The sequence below is a fragment of the Globicephala melas genome, chromosome 1 (assembly GCF_963455315.2).
Source record: "Globicephala melas chromosome 1, mGloMel1.2, whole genome shotgun sequence".
NCBI classification, from domain to species: Eukaryota; Metazoa; Chordata; class Mammalia; order Artiodactyla; family Delphinidae; genus Globicephala; species Globicephala melas.
The window spans coordinates 14,516,921-14,532,292 of NC_083314.1; the positions used below are offsets into that span (position 1 = coordinate 14,516,921).

The 15,372-nt window shown below is 38.2% G+C and overlaps 1 protein-coding gene across 1 annotated transcript in view; it reads right to left on the bottom strand.

The window, feature by feature from the left end:
* The window catches only part of USH2A (usherin), a 773,776-nt gene that overhangs the window by 591,379 nt on the left and 167,025 nt on the right, over positions 1 to 15,372 (bottom strand). Inside the window, exons 13-14 of the mRNA XM_060289919.1 lie at positions 13,787 to 13,970; positions 1,540 to 1,703 (exon numbers count right to left, since the gene is read on the bottom strand). Of these exons, the coding sequence (XP_060145902.1) occupies positions 1,540 to 1,703; positions 13,787 to 13,970 (348 nt within the window). The remainder of the gene's footprint in view (positions 1 to 1,539; positions 1,704 to 13,786; positions 13,971 to 15,372) is intronic.

The following is a 15,372-nucleotide window of genomic DNA, read 5'->3' on the forward strand; positions in this document are numbered from 1 at the left end:
AAAAAGTAAACATCTACCACTACTAAGAAATGTAGGCCAGGTTTCCAGTGACAAGACCATCCACTTTTGCCTGAGGTGTAATTCCTAGACTGTGTCTCAGGTGCAAGAACAGGTAGCAAAAAATGGAGCAGAAGCCAATATTTTCATACAGCATTAGTGGCAGAACCAATCAAAAAATCTCTAAGATTCCATATGTGGTATGTAAAGCTGTCACAATTCTATCATAAATGATGATTTACAACTGACATCCAAAGAAATATGCCGGAATTTCTGTTGCACACAAATCAATCAACTATATAGCTAATCAGTGAACAACAAATATTAATTAAATGTTCAATGAATCCAGATTGGTGTTTAGACTGTATTTATACACAAAGGCAATTGTGATAGTCCTTTCTCAAGAGTAGCGTAAGTACCTACAATTTTACTTTTCCTAAAATCCAGAGAGACCAGTGAAACACGGGATACTGAAGATAAAACACACAGGTACAAAAGCTGAATATGTCTTGTTAATCATTAGCTACATCTTGCTTTCCACTACTTCCAAAACTAGTACAGTTGCTGTGGACCCCAATATTTTATTACTTCTCTCTCTTCCTTAAATATAGATAGCACTGCTCCAGGTATGCTTATTTATGATGATGTGTCCAGACTTGTGGCATTTCCTAACATTGTGACTCATGACAATCTCAGGACACCTCAAGGAGGAAACATATTGTACAATATATTATAGAGGGCTCCTTACCACATGTTCTTAGCAGGCATTTCTTGGGAATTCTGGAAAAGGTAAGGATAGATGATCTTGAAGTAGATACAAAGAAATCATCAATATGCTATGAAATTGTAGGGCTGCAGGTGACCTTGAGAAGTCAGTTCAAGGCCCTCGAGAATAGTGTTGAGAAATCAAAAGACACTATGATGTAACCTTTGGCTTCCAAGAGTTAAAAATGTGAGAGATGTTGAAAAACCTAATGCAACTTAAAGTAGAAAGACAGGAATATCAAATACAGGAGTAATATGTGGTGATAAATGATGATAATAACTGCTACAATATCAATAAACAACTAATAGTAGCATAGTGTCCATATAATGGTGGGGGCGGGGTGGAAGGACATAAATCCCACAATAATCTTCCATTTGCTATAGAAATTACCTGGAAATGTTCTTATGTGGTGAGGTGACCACTCATTTTGGTTGAACCAATGCTGTCCTAAACTTTACACTGAAAAGTCCCACATTCTGGGAAAACCCTTAGTCTGGGGTAAACCAGGACTTTGGTCACCTTGTTAGTGATACCACTACAACAAACGATTGTAAATTTCCCACTACTAAGATCATCGTATAACCAGGTTCAATGATCCAATCAAGGGAAAGAACCCAAATTTCATTTAGTGTAATTTTTTTTTTCCATTTCTCACTTAAATTCTCCACATTGTACCTAAGCCTTTCTGATGAGTTCTCGGTGGAGAGAGAAATTAAGGAGACAGTGCCCTGCGTGATGTTGCCTCCTATACCAGTATTGGGCCAGAGGTCACTTACTTTTGCTGCAGCCCAATGGATTGTTGATATCCAAATGGCTTGCACTGGGAACACAAGTATCACATTTTGAGCCAGTGACAAATCGTTTACAGAAACACTGGCCAGTGATTGAGTGACAGGTTTCATTCAAGGCTCCTGAGGGATGACAACTGCATGGCTGACATCTGAAAAGACAAATAAACCATCAAAGAGAATAACGTTTCGATTAGTAATTCACAGTATAAGTTACATCTATCAATAACACTGTGGAATAAAATAGTCTGTTTTAGCCAGTGTATTGAAAAGGATTCCTGAGCTAAAAAACACAAAATACAACAAAACAGAAAAAACACCTTTATCAAAATGCCACTCACGATAAAATCTCTATGAAGCCATCTCTTTGTACACTAATTAATGCCAAGAAAGTGTTATATTGCTTTTTTCTATGCCATGATACATCTTATGGTTTATTTTCCATACTAGTTGCTCAACTAAGGACACTGTAAACTTTCCATCCTCACAAAAGCAGTTCTCCTGACAGCTAAAAATTAAGATGAGATACCCATAAAATTATCTCTTCAAGTATCTTTTAAGTTGTGAAATACAAAACTGGGTATGATAATTACTGCTTCCCCTAAAAATCTTGTAATCCTATAGTTTTATAAAGAGTAAAAATTATATAGTTTTCTAAAGACTACATTTTGCTAAGGAAACGGTTTGAGGAAGATACGTTCAAATACTGTTGATGCTTCAATATATGTTATGTGTCACTTTTTATTTTATGCACTAAACTTATTCACCCAAAATAATTAAAGAATAGAGCATTATTCTGATCTATGAAAAGATACTATTGATATAAATATAATGAAAGAACTTCATTTTGGCTTAGATTTCCTGGACCCAACGTTGATTGTAAAAATCACTGTTTTGGCATTTTGCCATGGTAGAAACGAAAACCTGTTTTCTCAGAGTGAATTATTCAAACACTCACTCCATGTCAATGTCACAGATTAGGATAAGCAATTTGGGCACCATGAAGCCTCAGAGAAGCAAAACAGCACACGTAAGAAGACTACCACCTTTAAACAGAGACCTTCCATAGGGTACATTTAAAACAGAAGTATGGCTTCCCCTATATTTTCTAATAAAGATGCTGGATGGATAGAGTTACTTCATCTCACTGCGACTTTTATGGTGTGATCTCCTGGGTAATCATTCAAGACCCTTTAAAAAGCCGATAAAAGCTAAGGCTACTAAATAAGCTGCAAATTTGTTTTATGGACTAATATCACCTTGGGAATAAATAAAGTACAGTTTGTCCTGAAACCCACTATACTGTAGTTTGCCCTTTTTATGTCATGATAAAAGGACATGTTTCCCTCCAAACAACTATACTGTATCCTTTATGTATAGACACTGCAGCAGAACTCCATCTCAAATAGGTATTTTGTTTAGGTGTTTAAGGATTAGATCTGAAGAAAATTATGCATGGAAATTAAAATGGAATTACAGAAGCACCAAAATACTTAATTTGCTCCTAACTTCATTATATGCTATTACTTAGAGTATACTGTCGGCTTTTAATGTAATGCTGGTAAGCAGAAGCAATAAGAGACAAGCTTCTCTCAATGCATATATATATATCACCGCACCACTCACGAATAGGTGTGTGTCAAGCATTGCAGCTTGTATTACCATTCGCTCATGACACAATCACATTTCTTTTACATACAGTACATTCAGAGTGATAGTTTCCAGTGTATAACAGAATTCCTTTCTTTGATGGAGATCTGTTTTCTTCACGTTAACTGTTACATGCTTAACTCCAAGTCAGCTCTGTCAATATACATGGGATATTAAGTTCCAAATCCAAACGGAATAAACCAGTTCTTAGGAAAGCATGCAGTGTTTTGAGTAACTAAATGTGACTCTTCCTGATTTCATAGTCTTTTTATCCCAGCCATTGTTATATGCAACTTCTCTGACTTCTTATAATGGCTTGACGTTAGTAAGAGAGATTTTTACCTGGATGAAGTTCATAGGAGACTTTTCTGAATATTATAGTTTGTTTCTAGCCTAAAGGACGCTGGGGATAATTTTGTAATTAAAGTTTAAGTAAAATGATTCCTGTAAATTTCTCAGCCATTCAAATATAATTTTAAACATTTCCAAGACTCTTTAGCAGATAAGCTACAAGTTTGATGTCATTTTATAAGTTATCCTTCCTCAAGAGCATCTCCTAAATGAAATACATTTCACATTTATTAAAACAAAATTATACATAATGAAGGAAAAGACATTTTAAGCTTAGAAAGAGAAACACCAAACTAAGATGAATTGTGATATTGATTTTGTGAGGATAAATGGTTTTTGTAACATTAATATAAAGAAACCTTTATTACACTGATTCTCCTGGTACAGCTAGGGCTTCTCCCGCAATCTGTTTAAAATCTTCATTTTTCATCCTTATGGGAAAACCTCACTTGCTAAATGGATTTCATAAAGAGTAATCTGTCAAGATTTATATAGATAAACAATTTGTGATGTTTATTGATCAGTTCATTATGGTTACCATTACAGTTCTGTTTGGGCCCTTACATAACTTAGTGTTTACTGGATAGAATGGGAAAGAAGGTAATTAGCTTCTGTCTCTTAAATCACAAATCTCATATATTTTCCTTTCCAGAGAGCTTCTTCCAGTTGTGCAAACAGTAAGAGAAAGAGTTATCCTACTTATTACTATTGCGGAAACATCACTATGAATGAAGGGAATGAGTTTCAATAGGGCATCTCATTGTCAGAAACTTCATCACGTGAGGAAGAGCTACCACAATAGGAGGCCCACGGATACGGTCCAGGATATAGATAACTTTACTGACGTTTCTCTTTGGACACCTCTCTTCTGTCTGGAGCCTCAACTCATAGGTAACATCAAATTGAGTTAAAGATATTGACCGACATAGATAATATTCACTGAGGGCTAATTATGTCCCAGGACTGGACTAGGCACCGAGCACATAAAGATGAACAAGACAGAATTGTCCCTGTCTTCAAGGAGCCCTCAGTCTAGTGAGAAATGAAAAAATGGAGAGAGAATTAATAAAGATGTGTACAGACTCTTTGGGAACACAGAAAAGGACCAACTGCCTACTCTGGTGGAAAAGGATCGGGGCAGGGAAAGGAGTAGTAAGAAGGGATCCTGGAAGAGGATGTTTGGACTGCATACTAAAAGATGAATAGGAGGGCTTCCCTGGTGGCGCAGTGGTTGAGAGTCCGCCTGCCGATGCAGGGGACGCGGGTTCGTGCCCCAGTCCGGGAGGATCCCACATGCCGCGGAGCGGCTGGGCCCGTGAGCCATGGCCGCTGAGCCTGCGCGTCCGGAGCCTGTGCTCCGCAACGGAAGAGGCCACAACAGTGAGAGGCCCGCGTACCGCCAAAAAAAAAAAAAAGATGAATAGGAATAAGACAAGCCAACCAGGGAGGGGAGAAAAGAGACAGATAAGACACAGCAGAAGAGGGTGGGAAATTTTAAGCAATTCAAAAATTTTGGATATAAATTCCAAACGAGAAGGTGGTGACAGATAAAAGTGGACAGGTAAGCAGAGGTAAGATAATGCTAGATTAGGTGCAGTGGTGACAGTGGGAAGGAGCAGGATAGATTTACGAAATGTTTAGTGTGTGAATCAGTAGGATGGGGTGGACAAATTGAAAAGAGACGTGAAGAAGGAAATAAGGGCGTGGGGTTACTCCCGGTTTTCTAATTTGCTGATGGGTGGATGACGGGGTCATCATTTAACATAAAGAACGAAGAAGGAAGAGACCTCCAATTGCTGAAGGACTTTAGTCAAGGATTATTAATAATCATTAAGAACAGAAGAGAAAGAGGCTTCAAGGCAAATTGGAGAAATTAGACAAAGAGTTTTCTTCCATCAGTCCCTAGCACAAAGACCAGCAACCAGTAAGTGTTCGATAAATATTGTTGAATAAATGAATGAATAAAGCACTAGAAAAGCTTTAGACTTAGGGCACCACAGATAAATCTAAACGTGACACATAGCTTTAATAACAATTTAACTCTTTTGAGCCCTTTCTGATTGGCATAGCTGTCCCCCTGGCTAACCTCTCCCCAAGGAAGGGGCCACTCTTTAAGGGCTGGCCTTCTATTCTGACTCCCTAAGGCCAGAAGAGTTCTTGGTTCAGTCCTGTGCAGGATCCCATGAGTGCCCTCCAGAGGAGTCTGGTTTTCCCCTGGTTAAGATTCTATTCCATCTCTTCAGTGGACGTGTGGTCTCACTGAGCTTCCCAGTTTCCCTTTCTTCACAGCCAACTAGTAGCACCAGATTCTCTTAGAACCGACGTCCAGAATTATAAGAGAGGGATTTGGGGTTTGGAGATCCTCTGTGTGTGAGCTGAAAGCCGTATCACGTGGCTTAATGGAGAGGAAGTGAGTGGTGCTGTCTCATCAAGGAGGGAGGAGTCTGCAGTGTTCAGCCCACCCGCCCTAGTGAAGCCTTCCTACAAGTAAAGGGACTCGTAAGAACTGGACCTGGGCAGTGACTCCCTTGCATCCAGACAACAGTGCCATCCGAGTCCAGGGTGGGGACATTCCTGTCATCTGAAGAAGACCTTGCTAAGCACAGTCCTGTATTTGGGCCTCTGCCACTTTCTCCTTTGTTGGCACTCCGCCTAATCACAGGGAATGTAGGCCACGTCCAACATGCTAGTCACAAAGACCAGACATTTAAAAGGAAAAGAAATCCCAGAAGACTCACTATATTAACAATAACACACGTTTATGTCTAGAAGCTCTAGGGTTCCTTTCCTTAACCTCCTCATTATATGAACATGGTAACTCTGAGGTCCGAACGCAGAGTCAAATTCTTCAAGTGCTCTCAGGGAGGAGCAAGTACACTAACTCTGTGATCCCAGAGGTCGAAGTAAGATCGGTCAAGAAAGTCACAGGAATGAAATTTTTGCTTAATATGAAGAATAAGATTAGAGTTGTTTGAAATAAAGATGAGTTGTTTCAGAGACAATAAGCTCTTTTCAGTCCCATGTTTTCAGCAGAAGCTGAACGATCAGTTATCCTTAAAGGTGATTTATGTAGAAAAATGTATAGGGTACAGTTTAACCAAAGTTACTTTTAAGCTCCTTTCCCAATCGATAGAGTTATGATTCTACAGTGCTTGGTGGGATTACGTAACTTGCTCAGGGGTCACTGACTCTTGGTTACAGACTCAGCAATCTTTATCTAAAAGGACCAGACTACTAAATATTTTAGGCTTTGTGGCCAAATGACCTCTGGGGCAACTCAACTCTGCTGTAGTAGTGTGCAAGCAGCCATAGACAGTATGTGAAGATTGCGCTCCAATAAAATTTTATTTCCATAGATAGGTGGCAGGCCAGGTCTGGTCCACAGGCCACAGTTTGCTGAACCCTGGTGTAGTAGGTTGAACTATTACCCCCCCAACAATGTCAAAGTTCCAATCTCCAGAACTTGTGCTACCTTACTTGGCAAAGGAACTTTGCAGATTTGAGATAAAGAGATTACCCTGTATTATCTGAGTATCTAATGTAATCACAAGAGTCCTGATAGGAGACAGACAAGAAGGTGAGAGTCAGAGAGAGAAGATGTAAGAACATAAGCAGAGATCAGAGAAGACAGAAAACACTACTGTGCTGGCTTTGAAGGTGAAGAAAGGAGCCATGAGCTAAGGAATGGGGGTGGTGTCTGGAACTGGGGAAAGCAAGGAAGTGGGTCTTCTCCTGCTGTCCAAGATAAACATAGGCCTGCTGACACCTTGACTTTAGCCCAATGAAACTAACTTAGGACTTCTGGCTTCCATAACTATAAGATAATAAATTCATGTTGTTTTATGCTGCTAAGTTTGTAGTAAATAATTATCATAGCAGGAATAGGACACGAATAGGCCTGGTCTAGTAGAACAGCCATAATTGGAACCTAAACACCTTGATGCCAACACTGTTATTCCTATTATATCACATTGAATAAATGCTACTAGTTTATAAAAACTGAGATTTCTTAGAGAGCCATACAGAATCTGTATTAAAGGAGAATATATCATCTAGTGGTCACGGTAGATTGCAAAAATGACCACAACTCTTCACCTCTCTGTTTACGCAGGTCCTTTGCAACTAACTGTGCAATTCCTTCCATCAAAAAGTAGAGTCTATTTCTCCACCTCTGAATATGTGCTGGCCTGTGACTTGCTTTGGTTGACAGACTAAGGCAAAAGTAACTTTGTGGCAGTTCCAAGCATAGGTCTCAAGTGTCCGAGCACCTTTCTGCTCTCTTTGGGAACTCATCCACTCCCTCATGAGTGAGCCCTGGCTAGGTGGCTAGCTGATGAGAGGCATGTGGCCCTTTAACCCCATCACCCTAGATAAGAACTAGCTGTCTAACAAAGAGTCATAGAGGAGAATGAATCTGTGAGGAACGTTCCCCAGCATTCCACTGTGATACCACCAAAGGACAAGAAAGTTATCTGCTTCCCTTTGAAGTCATTGATCTGGTTCTCAGAAAAAGAGACCGATTGAGATCCCTTGGAAATATACATGTCAAAAGATGGCCAGACCAAATATTTAACTTAGTGGTGAAATGGAGAACTTGTGCAGTAAAACCAAAAGTAATCTGGTCACAGAAGAATTTTACTTTATGTTTTAGAAGTCTGAGCCTTTTGATTCCCTGGCCAGCCTAGATCCCAATTCCCTACTATCTGAGGGAAATCATAGTTCATTGTGTGTCAGCTGGTCAGTAGAAGACACATAGTGATACTTCTAGCTCCTTAAGGCTAAAAAAAGACAATATACCACTAATGAATGGAAAGAAAAGAAGTCATTATGGAAAAAATCTTTAGGGGATTGTGAGGTTTGGATGGTATGTGAGAAAACGGTGGTGCCCCAGATGAACTGGAACCGTCTTGTGGGCTGAGAGAAAGAGGACTCGTAGTTACAGGTCAACTTGCGAACAGTGCTAGGGAGTGCACTGTGTCAAATATGGGTCTCAACTACCCACTGAGACAAACTGAATGTGGCCCATTTTTGTCTCATTGTTTTTGGTTTAGACAAATATGATATATTTTTATTCACTTTTTTTTGCTTTATTGATTTTTTCAGTGGGCAGACTTATTTTTGCTTCATTGTTTTCAATACTGATTAAATCACGTTTGCCTTATGTGTCCAAGGTAAATGGAGTGATTTTTGCACTTAGATCAGCTTTTTAAAAACACATGCCCTTTTTTGTGATAGGGAGCTTTTGAAGAATGGACTACTTAGATGAAAACAGGCAAATGATTTTGTTACTGTTGTGTTTGGGGCATTTTTTGTCACTGCTGCTGTAGTTTAGGGTCAGGTCCTATTTTATGTTACTTATTTTGCCCTTGGGAGTATTAAAAAAAGTATATAAAATAAGCCAAGAGAAAAATATAGCAAACACAGCTGTGCACAATAAAGAGAAGATGGAGTAGGGTAAGGGATATGTGTGAACTTCACGGAGGGGTTAAGTAAAATCCCCTGAATATATAAATGGAGAAAGCAGATGAGAAAGTCAATTTATTTTCAAAATCAATGAAGAGATACAATGATACTTGTATCTTCTCCTTGCTTAAAAATAAAATACTTATATTCTTTGTAGAATTCTGGAAATTAACGAAATAAATTTATACTTATAAGTACCTACAAGGTACAGTCAAATGATTTTAGATGATTTTCTTTCTTTTTTTAAAATTTTAACATCTGGGCACAAATAGTTATTTTCCTAACTGCATGTCTGTATACATTTAGACTATGAGTGGATTTTTTCCTTCAGAAAACAAAAATTCCTTATACTAGATGGAATCCCATATGTTGTAGCCATCTTTGCACACATTTTCAAAATAGTCAGTGTTAGTATATATACACAAGAACAACCAGAAGTCAACAAATAGATTTCAATATCATTCAGGAAAGGAATGGAAAACATAAAAAGAATAAAATCCATTTTTATCTCTTCTCAGTGATGAGCAAAAGTATACATTCAAGCAATTCTCATTGTCACATTTTGAAACATCTTTCTCTATGACCTTCTGTGCTAGAGGATTTCTTCTCTATCATCGATGTCAAAGTGAAATGCGACAGTAGAATTCATCAGTGGAATAGAAGGGTCAACTCTAGACAAGGGCATTCCAGATGACTGATTTAACAAGGGACAAATCCTGCTGATTTCTTTGGGTCTTTGTGGTTAAGGAAGGCTTTATTTATTTCAGAGAAGCTGCATTACACGTGGTGGCTCTTGCTTTCAATAGCTCTTTCCAGCAGCAGCGTATGCTAGTATCAAGAGCCAACCCTGCCCAATCTGAGAGCATCCTGAGTCGCACGTGGGTGGTGCAGACTTGAATAGTTATTTTAAGATTTATATCCCTTTCACTAAGATGATGACGGCATGAGACTTTTATTTTTTTAATTTTTGGCAGAGGTGAGGAAAGTAATGCAAATGAGAATTTTTTCTGTGTTGGTTATATTAAGAATGGGATGCATGAGAGGCATGCAAATTTAAAACTCAGAGAGACAACTAGCCATAGGCCTAGAGCCCATGATGGAGATCTGAAGATGTGATAATATATTTGAAAGTCATTTACAGGCATGTAGAGGTTGAAATCATAGACGTTGATATGTAAGTTGAAGGGCCAGATTAAAGAGGGCTAATCATCAAAAGAAATAGAAAACAAATCAGAGAAGCAGAATCTTGGGAACCAAAGGAAAAGATGATTTTAAGAAAAATGCAAACAATAAAATAATTAGCACACTGGAAAACCATTAGTCATAAAAAGCAATGATAAATTAATTTTACTTTCATCTTTCACTGATCCTTTAAATATATCATATGGGGCTAATTCCCCTGTCTGCCACCTGGATATAAAGTGAGTCAACTGTATGGCGTTTCTGGTCTTTCTTAGGTAACAGAAAGTCCTACAGCTATTTTAAGTTGCAAAGCATGGGTTCAACAAGAAGAACCAAACTGGAGGCATCAGATTTCCTGGTTTTAAAATATATTACAAAGCTATTGTAACCAAAACAGTATGGTACTGGCATTAAAAACAGACACACAGACGAATGGAACAGAATAGAGAGCCCAGAAACAAATCCATGCATATCAGTCAACTGATCTTCAAAAAGCGTATCAGGAACACACAACGAGGAAAGGATGGTCTCTTCAATAAATGGTGCTGGCAAAACTAAACATTCACATGCAGAAGAATGAAATTGGACCCTAAATCATCATATACAAAAATCAACTCAAAATGGATTAAAAACTTAAAGTTAATATCAGCGTCTAAAACTACTAGAAGAAAACACAGGGAAAAAGCTTCTTGACATTGGTCTGGGCAATGATTTTGTGGTTATGACACCAAAGCTCAGGCAAAAAAGCAAAAAGAGATGAACTAAAAAGCTTTTGCACAGCAAACGAAGTAACCAACAGAGTGAAAACAGACAGACTACAGAATGGGAGAAAATATTTGCAAACCATCTATCTGATAGGGGGTTAATATCCAAAATATATAAGAAACTCATACAACTCAATAGCAAAAAAAAAACCCTAATTTAAAAAAATGAGCAAAGGATATTTATAGACATTTCTCCAAAGAAGACATGCAAATGGCCAACAGGTACATTAAAAGGTGCTCAACATCATTAATCATCAGGGAAATGCAAATCAAACCACAATGAGATATCACCTCACACCTGTTACAATGGCTATTATCAAAAAGCTAGGTGTTGGTGAGGATGTGGAGAAAAGGGAAGCCCTGTACACTACTGGTGGGAATGTAAGTTGGTACAGTCACTATGGAAAACAGTATGAAAGTTCCTTAAGAAACTAAAAATAGGACTATCATATGATTCCGCAATCCCACTTCTGGGTATATATCCAAAGGAAATAAAATCAGGATCGTGAAGACATATCCGCACCCCTATGTTCACTACAGCATTATTCACAATAGCCAAGATAGGGAAACAACATAAATGCCCGTAAATGGATAAATGGATAAAGAAAATATGGCGTGTGTGTGTACTTCCTTACTTGACTCAATATAATTATCAGTCACCTAATATGTAAAGATATACAATTGTATTTATATGACACTTGTCATAAGTCTTTTTGCTTTGAACTCACACTTATTCTGGATTTTTTATGCTATAGAAGCTGCCAGCTTTTCAAACTTTGGCTCTATCTCCTAGACTACAGCCCGCACTCATCCCTGTTATTTTACTGAGTTCTGCTTTCCTAATTTTAACCTTGGCACCTTCTAATAATGTATTTGTTGTTGTGGTGGTGGTGGTGGTGGTGGTGATGATGAGGATGTATTTTATACCTACATTTCTGGCTCTTCCTATTTATTCCTCATCAATTCAGGTTAACATTTCAAGCCAGCTTTTAACCCAGGGAGTCTGATTCCCACGTTAGCCAGTCCAACTGCAGGGTGATAGGTGATAGAACACTACTCGTAAGCAATTCTTGGTCCTGGATTAGACTGGGGTGGGTAGATAAATGAGGGAGAAACAGAATGGGGTGAAGATCAGCCTGAGTTTACAAACACTGAAGGGGAGGGGAAGCCATGTAATGAAGGGAATCAGGTTTCACTTAAAGCAAGTGAAGTGAAAAAGCCAAGACAATTAGACATCTTTTGGTCATTAAGTAGGGGTTTTGGTGACAACACTGGCAAGAATAATAAGGGAGCTCAGTAGAGGGGAAATGGGTAAGTGACTGCTGGCACAAAATGTCATAGATAGGCATGAGTATTCCAAGGACAGCTGAGTGGGGAAGATATTTTTCTCTTGGTAATTAAGTGTCGTCAGAAAGACTATGGAAGAGATAGGAAATCTAAAGACAGAGGCTGCCAGTAGTGAAACAAACCAACCCCGGTGTTCCAACTGGGAAATTTGTGAGATGGTCTTTCAACAAAAAGTATGTAGAGGGGGTGGTAGGTGCACTAACTGGCCCTGATTTTACTATCAAGATCCTGGTAATACTTTTTATTTAACATCTACTGTACCATGTGTTTTCTATACTCATTCAGAGTAATTTCATATGTGTACAGAAGAGTGGTAATGCTCTCAGACTAACCAAGATGATATTCCAATGGTAACAGAAGTGGAGCAGCATGGATTTGAAATATAAGATATGTAATAAGAACATAAAGTTGTTTTAATAAATATTTTAAATATTATATTAAAGTTTTTTAATCAAATTGAATTTTAGTAGAAAGCCAAATGAACTAGCTTGAGTTCTTTTTCAATAATTTACCCCGTCACACTGTCCACACTCTAATCAAGCTGTTAATGAAGAGTGTAACAGCCAAAAGGCAGGCAGCAGGGTGACGATGAGTTGAAAAAATCATCTCAAACCCTTGAGCACTTAGCCTTTATATTTATAAACACTCACAGACACATAGTGAGAGACAGATTTGGTTGGTGTGTGCAGACACAACACTAGTTTCTTGGGGATAGGAACGTCAAAGAATTCATGGATACAGTCCCAATCCTAGACAGATTTATTACCTGACCAGACCAAGAAAACACACATGGAATTGGCATTCCAGCACACCTTCAAAAGTACAGCAATGGACACATCTGCATGAAAGCAAATGCCCACAGATACACAGGAAGTAAGAAGTAGAACATTAAAGACAGTGTAACTTTGAAAAGTGGTTAATTTACTTTCAGAAGGTACTTTACACACTGGGGAAAAAAAAATCTTATCACTGAATTCAAAGATATGTTTCTCATCTGCCAGTCTTTAAACCTAAATTAGAAAGGCAAAAGGAACATAAATGAATGCAGTAATAAATTCAGGGTCCATGTAGAACCAAGTATATACACACATATGATACCTATCTTAGCCTGTGTATGTGCTTGTGTATTTACTTTTATGGATATTTCTTTACCTGTCTTTCTCCACAACCAAATTTTGAGTTCTTTACAGAAAAAGGATTTTATCTTATTAAATATTCCCAGGCCCTAATACTGGACACATTTATCAACGTACGGCAACCCATACATTGGAACTCTAGGAGATATGCAAAGATTACTATTATGTTTAATAAATGCAGACATCAATGCATATAAGAATATATCCACAGACTAAGGGGGACAGAAAATACTCCTTTTTACAGAAGATACTGCCAAAAAATCACTGTTAGTTAAAAAAAAAAAGTAATTACAAATATAATTTAGTAAAAACATTTAATTATTAATTCTTATAAACACTTACCTTCCAGCTAGAGGATCAAATCCAAAGTAAAGGTCTTTACAATGGTCACAACTTTGCCCGGCAATGGAATCATCTTGGCAAACACACTGACCAGTCCAGCTATTACAGATGTGATTAACTGCACCAGTCTTGTGGCATGAACATGGCAGGCAGCCAGTGGCATTGCCTGGAGAAATATAAAAACCTGGAAATGAAGCAATGAAAAGTTTTTATTATACTTTCTACCCAGTCTTTTCTTTAAAAAATAACATTTTGATTACATTGAAAAACAGAACGCTCTAACACGGCACTATGTAAGTCCCTGTACAAACGTGGCTGTAGCCGTTCTTTATCAGTATGTCAATTATGGCCAAAGAACAGCTGAGTAAATAACTGACGTTGTAACTGGGTGTCTTCCTGGCACCTACGATTCAGTGCATGTAAAACCTATTTCATAATCTTTCCACTAAAGACTGGTCCCTCCTCTAATCATCTGTTTCAGCAAATAGCACCACCATCTAGTGCTTCAGTTGCTTCAGCTGGAACTCTGAGACATCTTTGGTAGGATAGCCTGATAAAATACAGGATGCCCAGTTAAATTTGAATTTCTGATAACCAATGATTATTTTAGTAAAATTATGTCCCATGTGATATTTGCTCGTATTAAAAAATTATCATTTGAAATTCCAATTTAATTGAGCATCCTATATTTTGCTAAAACTGGCAACTCTTGAGTCCTTCACTTCCCTGTGCCCCTACATATAGCAAATTACCAAGTCCTATGAATACTGCCTTCTAAGAATTTTAAATCTTCTACTCTCCATCCCCACTGCCACCTCCCTGGTTAAAGTCACTACCAAGTTTTCTATAGTTAACACTATGTACCAGAGGCTATGATAAAAGCTTTATATTCACTGTCTCATTTAGTTCTCACTGTTAGCAATGTTAATAATTCAGGCATTATTATGTCTATTACATAAATTAGACAACTGAAAGTTAGGAAGGTTAACAAACTTTCCTAAAATGATAGAGTTGACAAATAGCAGATTCAAACCCAGGCATCTCAACCACAGAGGCTGTCTCACCCCCTAGCATCCCTCTTGTCCTCCTCCAATCTATTCTTCATAGTGTAGCTGGAACCATCTTTTTCAGAGTGTATATTGAACACCTCATTCCTCTGTTTAAAATTACTTCATAACTTCCTATTCCCTTTAGGAAAAAAATAAATCCTAGCACAGCTTCCAACCCTCCAGTAAGGTCCTGCCTATCTCCCTAGCTTCATTTTACAGCTCATCCCATCTGCCCCAGTCATACTTCATTCTGTTCTTGATGCCTAAATGCTTTTCATGGGCAGTTCTGTCTGCTGAAATGATTTGGACCCACCTTTTCTGCTTAGCTCACTCTATGCATATCAGGTCTTGTGACTCTTCCTCCAGTAACCTATTCTGGGCTAGTTCAGGTATGCCTGTTAGTTTCACAGCATTCTATTTCCTATAGAGTGCTGAGGAAAATTACAATTAATCTCACTTCCACCAGACTGTAACCACCCTAAAGGCAGGAACCTCATCTGACTAATTCATCATTGTCTACCCAGCATCCAATACAGT